Source organism: Pocillopora verrucosa, chromosome 3, assembly GCF_036669915.1.
Source record: "Pocillopora verrucosa isolate sample1 chromosome 3, ASM3666991v2, whole genome shotgun sequence".
NCBI lineage: Eukaryota > Metazoa > Cnidaria > Anthozoa > Scleractinia > Pocilloporidae > Pocillopora > Pocillopora verrucosa.
Window position 1 is genome coordinate 21,770,421 of NC_089314.1, and position 16,744 is coordinate 21,787,164.

At 38.2% G+C, this 16,744-nt stretch overlaps 1 protein-coding gene and 1 pseudogene across 2 annotated transcripts; both read left to right on the plus strand.

Annotated features, from left to right (window-relative positions):
• Positions 1-3,400: 3,400 nt before the first annotated feature.
• On the plus strand, positions 3,401-12,704 carry LOC131771407 (uncharacterized). Of its 2 annotated transcripts, none has more exons than XM_066163042.1 (11): positions 3,401-3,522; positions 3,619-3,700; positions 4,435-4,536; positions 4,651-4,730; positions 6,032-6,130; positions 7,546-7,647; positions 7,911-8,042; positions 8,952-9,030; positions 9,716-10,659; positions 11,094-11,333; positions 11,962-12,704. In XM_066163042.1, exons 4-10 carry the CDS (start codon positions 4,671-4,673, stop codon positions 11,307-11,309), a joined length of 1,632 nt encoding a protein of 543 aa, XP_066019139.1. In that variant the 5' UTR covers positions 3,401-3,522; positions 3,619-3,700; positions 4,435-4,536; positions 4,651-4,670; the 3' UTR covers positions 11,310-11,333; positions 11,962-12,704. The 2 variants fall into 2 exon arrangements, with proteins under 2 accessions (XP_066019139.1, XP_066019140.1); XM_066163043.1 differs by having other exon boundaries at positions 3,420-3,542.
• A 3,091-nt stretch (positions 12,705-15,795) lies between these two features.
• On the plus strand, positions 15,796-16,486 carry LOC136279651 (putative golgin subfamily A member 6-like protein 3; annotated as a pseudogene).
• Positions 16,487-16,744: the final 258 nt, after the last annotated feature.

A 16,744-nucleotide genomic window follows, 5' to 3' on the forward strand; every position in this document is an offset into this window, starting at 1 on the left:
GTTCAGCTTTCCATCATTCCTTACCTAGGTAGTTACACGCTGATCTCGTAAGGATTTAGATGAAAGCGTCCGTTTGGTGTGTATCAAGCGGAAGCGTAAAAGAAAGAAGGCACACTCCGATACCACGAAGAAGGAGTCATGAAGAGTCCATTTTCAGGCACCTGCTTTAATCGATAAAATCAGGCTTGGCATGGAAAGGCCTGACTGAGCCTTTTCAGTGCAAATCATCAATTTTATTGTCAGACTTATTTATCGTCTGCAAATGTAATAACGTATCATTATGATTTTTTTACCTAACGTTTCATTACAAAACTTTCGTACGTCGATAGAAGTTTTTGTGATGATATTTGTAGTGTGTTGGTTTGGTTGGACTAAATACAGCTATCATTTTGAATTTTTGTTTTTTTTTGTTTTTCGTGTGTTCTGGTCGTTTGGGTGAGAGCGGTACTGAATGGATTGCTCTTGGTGACAAGGAATGACCTTTAACAAGCTGAGCGGACGACTCTGGTGATGACTTCCACTCAGGGTGTCGAAACGATGGTAACGTCCACTAGAAAAGATCCTTTTAGGACTTCTCTAACCTGTTCCTTCTGGGTTCAGACCATTTACTGTAAAAATACCTCACGATGTTATGCGACTCAGTGTTTTCGTGAAAAGTGACAGTAATGATACTTCTCACCAAAAATGACAATTGTTCACTTATGCCTTGTTACTGACCAGATTTCCAGAAGAAAAATTTGTTCCAAAACCGAGTAGTGGTTATTCATCAGAATCAACAATAAGTAAGACCCTGATCTAAGCGTTCAAAGTAACAAATCAGTAAAGACATGATCCTTGCAAGCGAACATCAGTAAAGAGATTCAAGAAAAGAAGTTTGCAAAATTCAGACTTCGATAGGATTCGAATCCGAGCACTTCCGGGCGCTATAACCAATTGAGCTGCGGATCCTCAGGTTGGAATTATTGCAAATTCTAGTGGGACTGTTATTCTCGTAGAGGATTATATTAAATGAAATAACTAATATTTTGATCTGAGGATGAAATACAATGAAAAGAACCAATCTTTGCAGGTGAGCTGCAGCTGAAGAAATTGCAAAATAGAAGCTCTTCCCCTCGTCCTATCTACAAAATTTCTGTGGTCTTCTCTTAAAAATCAGTAGAACTTAGAATTTCAGAGCTTTCTTAGTTGCTCATAACTTTTAATTTGGCCATATCTTATTTCCTTCAGTTCTATAAGCACTTATGTTGTCAATTTTGATCCTCATCTGTAAAAGATCGTCCATGTTTTTGTCAATAGTTGTTGTTGCATGGCGAAAGCAATATGTTTAGTTTTTTACCCTTAGATCCTTGTAAGAGTTGTTAAGCTTGTTCTTGTGAGGGAAACAAAACTTAATAAGATAGCAGCTCTGCAAGTTAACCTTGAAATCAACTTAGACGTAAAACCAAAGACCTCAGTCGTCAGCAAAAGGTGTCAGGCTCGTACCAAGGTGATCTCACATGATAACCATCTGCTATGAAGCGAAGAAATTCTAGTTTGTAATGATAAGCCTGGCATGACATAAAGTATGTATAACTCATCTAAAACATCTCTTACGCAATTAAGTTAAAGTGTAAAAAGGAATCAGTTCATTTTTGAAACTAAAACTTGAAAATTAAATTAATGTGCATGTTAACTAAGAGCCCAAATAGAGAGTTTAATGCCTACTTCCTCTATGCCCAAACATAGAGTTTAATGCTTCCTTTCTCCAAGTTTCGCGTCCTTCATATCGCGAAACTACCAACAAATGTTGCGCTCTTTCCATCGCTCGCAGTGCTTGTAAGTTTGATTTTCCATGGTAGTAGGGGCGGCTGTTTTTGGAATATCGATGAATGTAGACTTATTTAACCATAAGTAGCAGTAATGTCGCGATCTGATCGGCCAATTTGCCGTTGTCGATGAGAGTAAAGACAACGCCCCTCACGTCCACTTGTCACGCAAAGGTCACGCAATGGTCACGCACTTAAAGAATCGTTTTATTTGACGTCGATATTGTGGCCACTGAGATGACAATTACCGTTGACGATAAGAGAACAGACCATGCTAAACCACTGCCGAATTGTTTAAATATTGAAAAAGAAGATTTCTTTCGTCTGCTCCAAATCACTTTCTTCTCAGAATACTTTTACAGTGAGACATTTTTCATGGTGATAATTTTATTAAGAGGATTGCAAAACATCTCTTTTTGATATGAAAACATAATGAATCCTGGAGAAAGCAAGTTGTTTCGATATGGTTGTCCAACGGTCAACTCATGGCGAAGTTAATGATTGAAGAGATTAAAGCTTGACAGTGATTGAAAAGAGCCCTTTACCGAGACACCAGAAAAGAGGGAAGATTTGGCTTTCGTAAGTGCTGTAGTCGTTTTTTGTTGATAGAAAATTGTAAACTATATCGTGGATTTTCAGTAAACACTTTTAACAAGAGCCAACATAGAGTAATAACATATAGAGTACTTCACATTTAGCACATCATTTGGGCTGAAGTCAAACTTAAAAGCCGGCAACTTTATATTAGGAGGCTTTTCTCCAAGTGTTTATAATTTTCAAATTATGAGCGATTTGCTAGAAGGCAGGCACCCATCTGCTCTCCTTCCAGCCCTTATGTCTATGACTGAGACATCAGGCATCCCTAATTTACACAACCACTAACACTGGCGGCGGAGCGCACCATAAGATTGCATGAAACCCTTAAAATTCAATTCGGTACGGCGCTAGCAGATTCCTCCCCCTTGCTAGCTACGTCCTCGTCTCCGGTTTTTAGGAAGCGGAAAGCAGCTCACTTTTGGGGTCTCTAAGTTTCACGATAACCGCTTAGGAACGAGGCCGAGTGGCAGAGAAGAGTATTTTTTCAGCATCTCTTTTATCTCAGGTATTACTTAATTTTTCTGTATCGATTAACAGTATACATTCTCAATTGCTTTCCGTTTCCCTTCGAGCGACTGATCAGTTCGTAATCAGTTCTTAGCAAACTTTAAAATATTGGCGTATTTGCTGTTTTTGTTCCACAATGCAACTAAATTGAGTTTTCATCCTTTCATTTTGTGTAAATACGTAAGCGTTTCAGCTCCACTCTAAATAATATCAGGTAGGCTTGATGGTGAGTCTTCCCAGGCAATTTTAAGAGTGTTGGGGTCTTGTAAATAAAGGAACTAACCCGGCTTCTAAAATTTACTTCTCATGATTCAATTGACGAATGGTTTGGGTATAAGTCCTAACATTCTTCTTGTGTTTCTTTCAGTTTTAAACCTACGGAAACAATTAAATTTAAACCTTTCAACTTGGTTGACTTGGTTAGCGCTGGCCGTAAACGAGCCCACAGTGCGGTGCGATGATCCCAGAGTGCAATACGCTCGTGGCGTCTGCGAAACGTTATGCGTACAGAAGAAATTGATCTGCACCCTGTTCTGACTGTGGTGTAACATTAGGGAACATCGTACGCATCATTTAATTTGTCCATTCAGTTTCCAAGCGGATGCTGTAACAGGTTATAGAGCCCGGAAAAAAGTATTGTATTGCTTAAATATTTTAATTTTTGAACTTGATCGGCTGAAGTATAAAAAACTGTTTTTTTTCCACGCAGCTGAGAAAACTATCCAAGAGCCAACACAAGGTAGCACTTCACTCTATTTGCTTTAGAAGACCTTTATGAAGCAAAGAAATCGGTAAGTCACCACTCCTAGTTGGTACTATTGTAATTGAGGGCTGATCATGATATTTTTCATTGTTTGAAGAGCATCTATGGATTATCTGATTCAGTTGTGACTCGACATTCTATAATGACGGTTTCTTTAATTAATGGCCACAGAAGCCAAAAGGCGGAAGAACTTTTATTTATAGTCTGTCTTTAAAAAGAGTTAATTACAAAACAATTTACACTTTGCTATAAAGCTCAATTCTTTCTGTTAGTTCAAAGAAAAATAAAGTTTATACAGTGAAAAATTTAGATAAGTAACCCTATAATCATTGTCATGCCAATGGATTTGAAAGGCTTTTGGTAATACTGAATTCGGAAAATGGGTGATCTGTCGCTGGGTTTCAATGTTTCAATGTTGTGTGTGTGGACACGAGACAAGCATGATACTCAAGTTTTGTTGCACTTTGACTGGAGTCTTTGATCTTTGCAATTCTTGCATTCACTAAAATCCTTGAGGGGAAAGCCAAAATGTTTTTCTCAAACATCAAAGAAATCACTCTGGATATGTTTTTTGGCATACCTCATTACACTGAGAACTTATAGAAAATCACTGTCCGCTATGAAAGTGTTGTAAAGAGTAGGAAGCTAACTACTGTAACATTAGTACCAAAATGGCTTCGGCATAAGGAAAGTTATAGTTGTAAGCTAGTACATGAGTGGTCAATTTAATTTGTAAACCCCTAAAATAATTGTTCTCCACAGCATAGAGTCATAAGTACATTCTTAAGGTGATATGACCCAGCAACTCTGATAATAGGACTGCAGTGCAATTCTTTGGTCACCTCTTTGCTGATTGATTCCAAGGTAAAAGTTGAAAATTACTAGGTATGCTTTGTTGCCAGCACAAAGTTAAAGTGTTCCTCCTTTATGTTGTCCATTTATGTTGCTTTTAAAAACCTGGATTTCCTCTTTTTTCAGGGATTACTAAGATTAAGGAAATGGCAACAAGTTTGCTTCAGAAGCCATCCAGTAAACCTGACTTCACATTCAGTTGCCAGGTTTGATCCTTATAATTTTAATTATCCTTTTAATTATCACCATTAAACTTATTATTTAAGTGTTATTATTGTTATTGTTCTTGATATTATTATATCTCTCCTCATGAATTAACTGCTCTATAACATGGATTTAAAGCATTTGGTTTATTTTCTGTTATATTATTCTCTGGTGAGTAAACTGTGGTTGACTCAAGATAAAGTAAAGTACTTTGTGCAGGTATAATCACATGATTCCAATTGGAGTGTGATATAAATATACCCATGGTATTTTCTAAAATTTATCAGTTCTCATAAATTTATTCCAAATAACACAGGAAAACTCATGGGATTACTTACTAAATAATATACAGTAATAATCACTGAGTCACCTCATAAAAGTCACATAGAGGCAAAGCTCTCAAATCATAATAATAATAATAATAATACAAGAATTTATATGGCACCCTCTCCATGAGCTCAAAATCATGTGCAAGGCTCAAAATAATTTCCAGCTGTTGCTGGTCAAGTTGTTCAGTCACACCTACTATTGCTCAGACACCAAGTTTTGGCCAGAAAAATGTCTATTGTGTAATACCTCAGTATATCCTGGGCTCCCCCCCCCCCCCCCAGTATATTTTTCTGGCATTTTCCCTCCTCCATTACTATTGTGCTGTTTACTATTTGTTCCATTTTACCAATGTTCTGATCAAGTAATATCTGCCTCTCCTTATATTTAGGCAGTTCAGAAAGCCACAAAACTTTAGAACAAAAGTTTATCAACGAGCACTATTCGTCCAGCTAATTTATATTTTTTTTTTTCTTGTGACCATGTTCCCACCAATAGCGTAGCTCCTTTTTCTGCATATAAAGACACATGCAACCCACAATTCCTTAATTCACTCTGACGCAGGGCTAATGCTCCAAATGTCAGCTTTGAAACTGGTAACAGAGGCCAATTTATGTTATCAACTAAGTTAATAATACCAAATTACCTTCCTATACTCTCCCAATGATGCAGCACCACAGTTTCTTTAGAAACTTACCCCCTTTAGACCTACTACACTGAGCTACACCTGCTACACTTACTGCACCAAACTACACCAAACTACACAAAAAATAAACCTACTACACTAAGGTACACTTAGTTTACTGAATACTTGATTTTATGATAGAATAAATGTTAGTTTTTTTCTTAGGTAGTGTAAAACCTTGCCACATTTTTGTGAAAGTAATCATGGATCTCTTATAATTATAATCTGATCGAGATTCCTCCAAAAAGAATTATGTAAGATTGGAGTAAATTAGACATATTCTTCTCAAAGTTTGTAGGAGCTAAACGCATCATAAGAAAAGACACCTCCATTAAGGCTGAAGACATCAGAATGATACCCTTCTACATTGGGGCTTATAAGGAACTAAAGGTAATACACCCTTGAAGTGTTGGATCCCAAAGCTGTAACAACACTTTAACATATTGTTATACAAGCTAAATTACTTAAAATGGTTTCATAATTGATTCTTTGATGGGTCAGTGTTTCAACACTTTTTTACTCCTAATCCCTGAAAAATCGAATCACAAACATTGCTCATCAATTTTCTCTCAATAATTAATGATGATGTGACAGGAACAATACAGCTTGCAAGATACAGCCTAATTTTACATTTATGGGCCTGCAACTTTTAAGAAACAAATGGTAATGCCAATTTTTTAATATTTAATTGCAATCAGCATATCAAGGTCCATCTTACTCAAAGTTACCTTTAACCCTTTAACTCCCATGAGTGACCATGAGAGAATTTCTCCCTACAATATCCATACAATTTCAAGCAGACAAGTTATGAGAATAAAGAGAAATATCAAATAGGGGATTATCAGTTGATCCAGTAACAAATTCTCAGAACTAAAATCATAAGAATTGTGCAGCAGTCAGTAAGGAGAATTACTAATAAGATCTTGGGAGTGAAAGGGTTAAACTCCATCACATGTTGCTGTTTTGTTAACATTCCACAATTATTCACAGAAGGTGAGGTGAGTATCGTTGTAGAATATTCACTGAGCATAAGGCAAATAATTGTTTTAGTATGGTTGCTTGTAGGTGCTTTTGAAATCTGTTGTAAATGTTTGTTTTGACATTGAACCCATTATGTTTCAATTGTTTTGATTACTCATGTTAAGATAAAGAGCCAGTTTCCGCTAGGATTTGATAAGTTTATTAAATTCAATCAGCAAAATCTTCATGCCTTTCTTTTGAAAAGTGTCACTCAAACCTTACTAGCATCTTTTGTGCTATTTGGAATTGAATTTGCTTTATCATGTTCATTACTTCTTCTGTAACACTAACAAAACCTGACGCAGCCATTTTGAAATTTAGTGCTCCTGCCATAATCGCCTCAAACAAGATATGATGCAATCCTCTACCAATCAGAGGGTGTACATAATCACTGGAGCAACTATAGTAATATTAATTATGTTCAGTGTGTGTGAGGCAAAATCACTGAATTCAAAACTGCATTGTAACTGAAGTTTAAACAATCTGTGAAGTTTGTTCAGAGCCACCTTAAATGCATAACATTGTTGCAGAATTAAGGTGGCACTGAGACCACAACACACCTTTATTTTGAACTTTGCAAAAACAATCCAATTTGATATGTTAATGTAAACATTAGGAGCTCACACATACCTGGGTTTATGTACTTGTAACATTTATGTTTGGGAGCAGAACATGTGGTTCATTTATCACATGCATGAATATAAATTTGGCAAGGGCTGCAACTTTTCATGCATAAATCAATCTGATTGCTAAATGTTGCTGTAAATTGTAATTCGTCTTTGTAGGGACAACCAGTAGAAGACTTTTTGTCAGTATACATATGGACACATTGTGAACTATGTATTAATAAGACTGGATATGTCTGGATAGAGGAAGAGGGTTTTACAGTAAGAGAACAGAGTTTAGAATTTGTTTATCATAATATTGTATAAATTTTATCCACACAATTTAAACCAGTTCTCTAATCCAATGTCAATTTTTAAAGTCTATCTATTTTGTCAGAATTTGTGCTGCTAACTTGCTTGTTTGAATTATCTCACACAATGCTCAGAAAGTCATAGTTAAGTTTCCTTAAGAGGTGCCGTCTTGGACATCTTAGAAATCATCTTCTAGAAGTGTTTTAAGTTTTTCTTTGGCTATATTTTTGTAGGCTAAAGTGTGTCCACCCAACTGGAAAATAATATGCACTATTCAAGATCCAGATGACAAAACAGTATTTGGTTATGTGTACTGTTCAATTTCCTCCATTAGGCATATGCTTTATGTTTTGAAGTCCAAAGAAGTAAGTGAAACCAAAGAGGCCCTATAATAATTTAGCTGAATTATTATGAATTAGCCTGTTTATTTATGGACGAGTTTAGACTGGGAATCTTGTCTTCTTTAAAGAAAAACAATATGCAAGACCAGGCTTTGGAACTCATGGGGGCTCTTTCATCGGAACTAATAAAGATTGCCCAGTTATATAGGGCTAAGGTAGAGAAAGCTCAGATTGTCAAAGCAATGGATTTGTTCCAAGGATTCTAGAGGGGTTGCGTACATAGCCTTAGAGTGGAGCCATGTTTGACAGCCATCACTTGGCAATAAGTTTGATTTGATCCCCAAGAAGTCCCTTGGCACAGTCCTGTCTCTAGGATAACTAATATCAACCGGTTTAGTACTCGGGTTGCGGTAAAATCGCAAAATATCTCCTTTTCACCGTAGCGGTGAAGGTTTTATACTTTAAGAAAAAAGGCTGTGGACCGACCAGAATACTTACAGACTCTGTAATTTCAGAAGTATAAAGATAATTTTTTGTGATGTCATTACGTTTGAGCCCCAAAAAGTTATCTTCCTTTGCCAACGTTCTACCGGAGGAAAGGTATTCCATTTGATATCCAAATCAGACACCTATTTCAGCAAAGGCATAAACATTTGAGAATGAAAGGTTCGTACGTTCTTGGTTACACATTTCTCTTTGATGATTGAGGATGATTACAAGGGTAAACTGTTACAAACGTATCGGCCAGTTTTGAAAATGACGTTACTAGTCAATTTTCTGTGTGCAGTTTTACCCCTTGTCTTAGAGGTAAAATGTTTTGCTTTAGACGAACATCCTTCATTTATAATACATATTACAACTTAAAGGCTCGCAAGTGCATATCACGATGAGTTGCGAGCTTTTGATGTATTGCACAACGTTTTTGCTCTTCAGGTCGAGGTTATCATTAGAATCTTGAACAAATATGCGGGAGCTGAGACTATCCTGACAGGGGCGGCCGGATCATTATATGGTATGTACTACTGAGCCAAAGTGCCCCATGTACTTTATTTGACAGTCAGACAGGTTAGTTTTTTACTGCATAAATGACCTATTGATTTTCTCGTTGCCTGTGTCTTTTTTAGAGCGCGCAACTCTTTGATATCAGCTCGCTCTTGTGCAGGATTGTAATTAGTTACAGAGTGCTTATCATCACCATCATAATCTTTATCACTGTTATTTTTTTTGTCCATCTTATCAAGTCTAATCAACCGTAATCCTTTACGTGATCTAAGGGCACGTGTATAACGGAGGCGTCTAACCACTTTCATGTAGGTGCTCTGTTCAAAGAGCAGTCAAAGTACGCGCAGATAAATATCCAATTGGACGTGGCTACAAGTGCCACTCAGTTTACTTACTCCAACAATGAGTGACGAAGGATAACAGCTCGGCTCAATTTCATCACATTTCAAAGTTTCCAGTTACTGCCGACCTGCACCACTTTCGAATGAGTTCTCCTTTAGCCTTTTAGAAAGTTAAAATGTATGACTGAAATATACAAATACACAAGCAAAACCGGGCAAGCCTAGAAAGCTATTTCATAAAATTTTCAAATTTTCATGTTGTATTTTTCAATTTAAAACATACATATTCGGGTCTCGATCTTGATTCATAATCCCATTAATTTTCTAAATTTGGATCTTTGTACCTTTTACAAGGAGCCGGAGACCTCTCTCAGAATTTGACACATCTACAGGAACAACTGCAAGAAAAAGAAAGGAAAGAGGCCAACCTCTTGAGGCAATTAGAAAATTTCCAAAACCAGGTGGCGCGAAAAAATGATGAGTGCTTAACATTGCAGAGTGAACTTCAGCAGTTACAGAGTGAAGTTTCCATCTTACGGAGACAGCGAGCGGAACCATCCCAGGAAGTAGATGACATGCGTCGTCAAAAAGCAAGTGTTGAAACACAACTAAGGCAAAAGGAACAGCAACAGCTCCGGGAAAGAGACCAAGTGGCAGCCCAAAACCAGCGAGTGAGAGAGATGGAACGACAACTGGCGCAAAGAGAGAAGAGTTCCTATGATTGGATTATCTGCCGTAATGAAGTTCAAGTGACCGATAAGCGTCTTGGGTCTGGAGGTTGGGGAACGGTTTATGAGGGCAGATACTGTGGTTGTGCTGTTGCCGTGAAACGAATCCACGAAGAGATTGCATCACCCTTTAGACTTAAAATTTTTCAGCGTGAAATTGACATGGCTTCAAAATGCCGCCATCCATGTTTGCTGCAATTTATTGGAGCAATTATCGACGAGGATTGTCCTCTCCTGGTGACAGAGCTAATGGAAACAAGTCTACGGCGACTTTTGAATCAAAGATCTCTGTCCATCCGAGAAGTCTCCATAATTTCGCTGGATGTGGCTCGGGCACTGAACTACCTTCACCGAAAACGACCTGTACCGATGATTCATCGTGACGTCAACTGTGCTAATGTGTTGTTATGGCGACAGGCCGGACGGAAGACAGACATTCAAGAGGTTCAATGGAGAGGAAAGGTTTCCGATTATGGCACTGCCAAATTTGTAGAACAAGTCATGACTCGAACTCCAGGATGTTTGGCGTACAGTGCACCTGAGGCGCGTACAACGACCCAAACAGCGAAGGTATCATTACTAGTGGTTTGTGGGCAATGTACACTCTATTTTGGCCAGAAAAGCAGAATTAGTTAAATGATCCATTTAATTAATAAGCACCCGGTATTTTTTTGTCGGCAGTGACCAAATTATAGTGAACAGTATGAGAGCATAGATAATATAAAAGCAGGGTTTTCTTAAGTACACAAAAGAACGAGGGTTGATCCAGTAGTTTATGATAACTGCACTCTATCATTTGAATTGTGTACTTTAAGCTTATCTTGTTTTTTTTTGTAGCAATTCTATCTATTCAAAAGGAGAGGGAACACATGCGGATGAAACAATGTATTTCTGTTCTGCTTATAGTCAATGGCACTAGAAAATTATCGTATGTTAGGTAGCTCGCTATACTCGACTCGAAGTGACCTTATCTTTACCTAGTCATGTTGTTGAATAATTTTTAGATCGATGTCTACAGCTTTGGTGTTCTTCTGTGTGAAATGTGCATTCAAGAACCTCCAGAACCTGAAAGGCGTGATGAGCAAGTCGACAAGATGTCAAACCGAACGCTGCAAGAGCTCGTGCGCCAGTGTTTGCAAACGAACCCAGATGATAGACCAGATATGACAAAAATCATTGACAAACTTGAGAAGTTCCAGGAAATGCTTCAGGAGTCTTAGTGTCATATTTTTAAAGAGGGGAATGTAAGTTTTAACACCAAAAATCTTCTCAAACAGCCAGCACAATCACACACGTTTCAGTACGTTTCTATGTCAAGGAGAGAAATTAGAATCAGTCAATCAAACATATCATTCTTTTCCTGGCGCGTGATAAGTTTATGTGATTTTGTTTCCTTGTTTGGTTTTCTTATGTTTTTGGTGTTTTCCTCAAGTTACAATACGTATACAATACTTATGGCATTCAATTTCCTAACGGAATCGAGTTTATATGCGGTTTATTAACGGTTCACGGGAAAAAAAACACAGGCCTCTTGACTCTGTACGTATCGTTTTCTGCACTCGTGAAATATGCTTAGCGCACCATTTGATTGTCTTTTGGCGAAACTGCTTGTTTACAAACACCCCAAGTTTCGCACCTTTTAAAAGGGTAGATGTCAGTCTTTATGTTATCACTAGGCTTTCCCTTCAGTCCTAATTAAAACTCTCCGATATATATATGTCTAAGACCTTTTTTATCTCCATCTGTGTGTTATGTGCATTCATTATTTGCCAAGGTATCAAAGGCGTGATCCTTAAGTCGAACGGGTAAATTAGTGCTGATGGTGCACAAGAATCATGATGACACTCCAATAAACGTTCATTTACTCCGTAGGCTGTGACGTTTCATCCAGAATTGTCTCCAAGCAAGGCCTGAGACGAGATCAAGTATGGAAGAGAACATTTTCCAATGAGAACAACTATAGTAAGATTGTAGATTTAAGCTGTTAGCGTGAGGTATATGTAGTTTCTAGGTAATATTCTAGCATTCTTTACCAAAAATTGTAGATAACGTGGAAATTCATCTTAAAATTCACGGTCATAATTCAACATAAAATTATAGCACAGGTAATAAAAAACATATCAAAGAGAAATTGTAGCTGGTTGAAACTGTAATTTTTGATTTGCTATTGTCAAGTGTTCCAAGTGGTATTGATGACAATATAATTTCCTTGGTGATGGGGATTTATGATGAGTAAGCGACAGTCTTCTGTCATTACCTTTTCGCTTGCTGGATAAGCTCCATCTACTTAAAAGTACTCAACCTTGGTCTTCTCTGCAGATATAATGCTCCCACCTGATTGAGTGTCCATTTTAAGTCTTTCTGTGAGAACCTAGGGCGCCCTCAGTCAGAAACACGAATTACATTCGCAAAAAAACTAGTTGTTGCAGATACCTTTAAAATAATAAGAAATCTGTCAAGGCTTAAAAGCCCTTCTAAGACAAACAACCTCTTTAGATGACTGCTTTATTAGTCAAGCGTATTAAAAGACGAGGTAACACAAAAGTAAGAGCCAAAGGCATGTATGTGACAGAAGCTATAGTCCAGGAAATGGATAATAAAATTTTTTTTCTTAAAAGGTCAACACTTTATAGTAATTGTTTTCCTCCTCCATGCGTTGCATGACAATTGGTTCACGGTAGTCGTATGTACCTATAGACAGACGGCTTTTTCTGGTGCTGCTAGCGCCATCTGCTACCTTCATACAGGGGGATTTTTTTTTTGCGTTAAAAATGTGCCTTATTAAGCCGCATGGGTCATTAACATCTTTTGTTATGATCCATCAAATATTTTTGCTCGGGCGCGATTGGTATAAACGGAGCACGTGATCTAATAGCCCCCAGCTAAAACTGGTTGATATCCGAGAACATTACCTCAGCGATATCCCCCAATTTTTAAACCTCACGTCCAGTACGATAAGTCTTCGTTTGAAATTTAATTCAAGATGAGAGAGGGTTTTATGGCTGTTACATGGAAAGGAAACTCTTTTTCTGTTCTTCAAGTCGTACCAGAGAACACTCAAAAGAAAACATCCCACGCTGCACACAGTAAGCTGTTCGTAAACATGGATAATAAACACAATAGCCTTTGTAGAGCGCGAAAATATATCTATATGTTCTTCACCAGAGGGGAGGTCCGTATTGGGAAAAACTGTGCCTGAGGTCTTGGATACCGCCTGAGGGCGGTACACAGGACAGAGGGCACAGTTTTTCCCAATAAGGACCGACCTTAGCTAGTGAATAACATTTTTATTTTTTTCTAAAACCTAACAAATGGTTGCGAAAAGAACCGCCCGCTGTGAGCGGGCCGGATGGGGAGAATACTGCCCGCTCTCGGAACCAATCAGATCGCAGGATTTGTAGAATACCGCCCGCTCACGAACTGAGAAAGAAATAAGTACGGATATTTTCCCTTTGCACTCGTTACCGGTCGGTTGGGGGAGGGGGGGGGGGCAGATTGAGTTTTTCCTCACGATATGAAAGGGATGTCCAATCGCATCAAGTCAAGAGCGAGCATAAGCCCATCTTTGTTCCCTAACTCTGGCCATTTTTAGCCTCAAGTATCGACCGTGTCTTGGTGTATTGCTGGCATGGCTTGGAAAAATCATGGCTTGGATGCACTGTCGAGTCCTCGCGCGGTCTGAGGTTGCCGTCCATGTTCACCTGTCCCAATGTGCGAGGTCTTTGTTTACCCAGATATCGCATTACGACTGTCAACTGTTTAATTTTACTGGGATCTCCATGTGTAATGGGCAGTTCAGCGATGAAGTAAATTCTTCGTGATCATATTGGAAGCACTGGTAAGAACAGTAATACTTCTTTGCAAACACAAGTGCTGGGAGGCGAGCTGTTAACAACTACTCTTGAGTGTCTTCAGCCGACAGATGAAAAAAGAGTAGCCCTTGTTCCAATTGCCGTACTCTGTTGAATCTTAACTGTATTAGGGATTTAGGATGTTGTTGAACTTTCTGACGAAAACGCTAATTTGCTTTTAGCGATTTCATCGGACGAATCAAATCATCAGACATTTGTTGAGGGGAAACATTTGATAACCGCACCTAATATTTTTTCCGGAAGAGAGGTTCTTGTTTATATGAAAGGATTACCTAACGAACAGCCTGGGATTGTGCGATACAAAGGCGAATTATCACCTAGCCTTAGAACTTGGTTTGAAGTTGAACTGAGAGTAAGTGTCACTTGAATTTCTAAAGAGGTTTTTCGAAAGACGAGAACAGGTTCATTTGGCAATAAATAACAAGAAAAAAAATTAAAAACATGAGGAAGCTCTCCTTAAAAGCAATGCAGCAAATTAGATCATTGTTACGTTTTAGCGAGAAATGGGCGACCACGTTGTCTTTTTCGGGACTTTATTTTGATGCCGTTGTTCGTTAATAAGATGCTTTTCATTTTCTATTTTTCATAATGGAAAGCTAGCCGTGTAAAGTATGCAGGATTTTGTTCACTAAATTTTGTATGATTTAGGTCGTAACTATCAGCGTTCGCTGTAGGAGCCATTAATTTCAGCAAATTAATTAAAGGAGATCAGCAAAATATTGACGATAACTACCCCAAAGTAAGGGAGAGCCTTCTAATTTAAGCAAGACTTCCAAACAGGAGCCTATTACAGAGAGAGGGTATTTTTTTAGGGCCACGTGTGTTCTGAAATGTCCCCCAGATTTATCAAAACCCTGTGTACCGAAGAGTTGGAATTTAGTTTTTGGAAAAAAAAGAGCACACTGTACATGAAAGTCTATAGAGCACGTCATGTGTAGCAGAAACTTATGTGTATTAAATGCAATTTCTAGACAGTTATAGAGACTTTGGGATACCTCAAAATTCTAACGCCACGACATGTATGATTTAAATGATTATTTAGTCACCGAGGAGCATCCCGAGTTTCACTCTTAAATGAATAGGATTTCGAAGTGTGCTACCTTTTAAAGCAAGGTACCAGACAAATCCTAACATAGAGACGGCATGGTTGTATATTGCCTCCAGAAGGAGGTGGGAGAATCATCGTAATTAGTGCAGTATTTTTCCGTTTAAAAAGATTTCATATGGATCAAATTAAGGTGTCACAGAATTGAACGAAAAATTGATAATTAACTTAGCACTTTTTTTGTGAAAAAAAATGTAGAATGGTATTGCGCATTTAATAAAACAGTTAATAGCAGTTCCTCTAATTGTTGGAAATCAAGAGTGTTGTAATCACCACGCAAAGCTGAAGAATCTACTTATTCCAGAAAACAAAGCTGTCTTTGACTGCTATAACAGAGAGTAGTACTTCGAATATAGAGGTCTCTGTGATGAGGAAAATCAACACTCGATCATACCATGGTACATTCGACCTCTTTTTCCGGAAATTCTTCCCAACCATGGAGTACCTGATGAAAAATTAAGCGACAAGTGATATTTCACCTGTGAACCAAACTCTAGAACAGTTTCCGTTGCACTGGATAGATTAAAGCCTTGGACAGATTCTGACATTAGAGACAGAAACAAAGACGTTCGCAGGCACTTCTTAAGAATTCTGAAACAAAGCCAGCCCGCCGGAGAAGAAAAAGTGAACAAAATTCATAAGAAGTGGCACTTAGGTTTGCGCGATGGAGCAATCCTTGAGAGAAGACGTGACTGCAAGAGAAATACTTTACTTACTTTCTATTCAGTCATGCAGTCGGCGGAAATAGGACTGGTAGAAAATCAGCCGAACACATCCATAAAAAGAAAAGAGAAAAAGAACCAAGAAAAGGAGCCTAAACAGAAGGAAGTACGGGAAGAAATGTTACGAACAGACTTGAGAGAAATGGAGCAAGGATAAGCAGTCAAACGGAAATAGAATCGACAGTAAGTGCGTTACTCCGACAGCTCGAGGAAAGGGACCGGCGAGTGACTACTCTTCACAAGCAACTGAGGGAGACGAATCAACACTGTTCAGAAAGAGAGGAACGATTAGAAACCTTACAAACAGACTTGAATAAGAGGTGAATCATAAGTTAAAAAATAAAATTATGGAGAAGGAGGCAGGAGAAAATGAGTTGCATCAACAGCTCGAAGAAAGGGACCAGCAAATAGCAAACCCTTAGATACAACTGCGGAAGCTGGAGCGGCAGCTGGGAGAGAAAGACAATCGAGAAGAACTTTTACAAAGAGATCTGAAAGAGATGGAGCAACAGTTGCAAAACGAAATGACGCACAAGGAGTCGAAAGAAAGTTACCTTCATAAACAGCTGCGACAAAGAGATCAGCAAATAGAGGACATTCAAGAAAAACTGCAGGAGACGGGACAACAGTTGCATTAAAAAAAGGAAGAAGAACGAGAGGAAATTTTCCAGATGCAGCTTAAAGAGATGGAACGATGACTGAAAGAGGAAGAAACTGCGTTTAAAATACGGCTCAAAGATAAAGACCAACAAATAGAGAACTTGTAGAAACAGTTGACAGAGAAAAAAGAACGAAAGCAAAGGTGGAGAGAAAAAATATAGGAAACTGAAACGAGAGAAGCATGGTTTCGTGAACAGCTTATTGAAAGAACCCAGCAAGTATTAAACTTTCAAAGAAAGTTGAGTAGAAAGGAGCTGGAGTGCACAGAGAAAGAAGAACGAGAAGAAAATTTACGA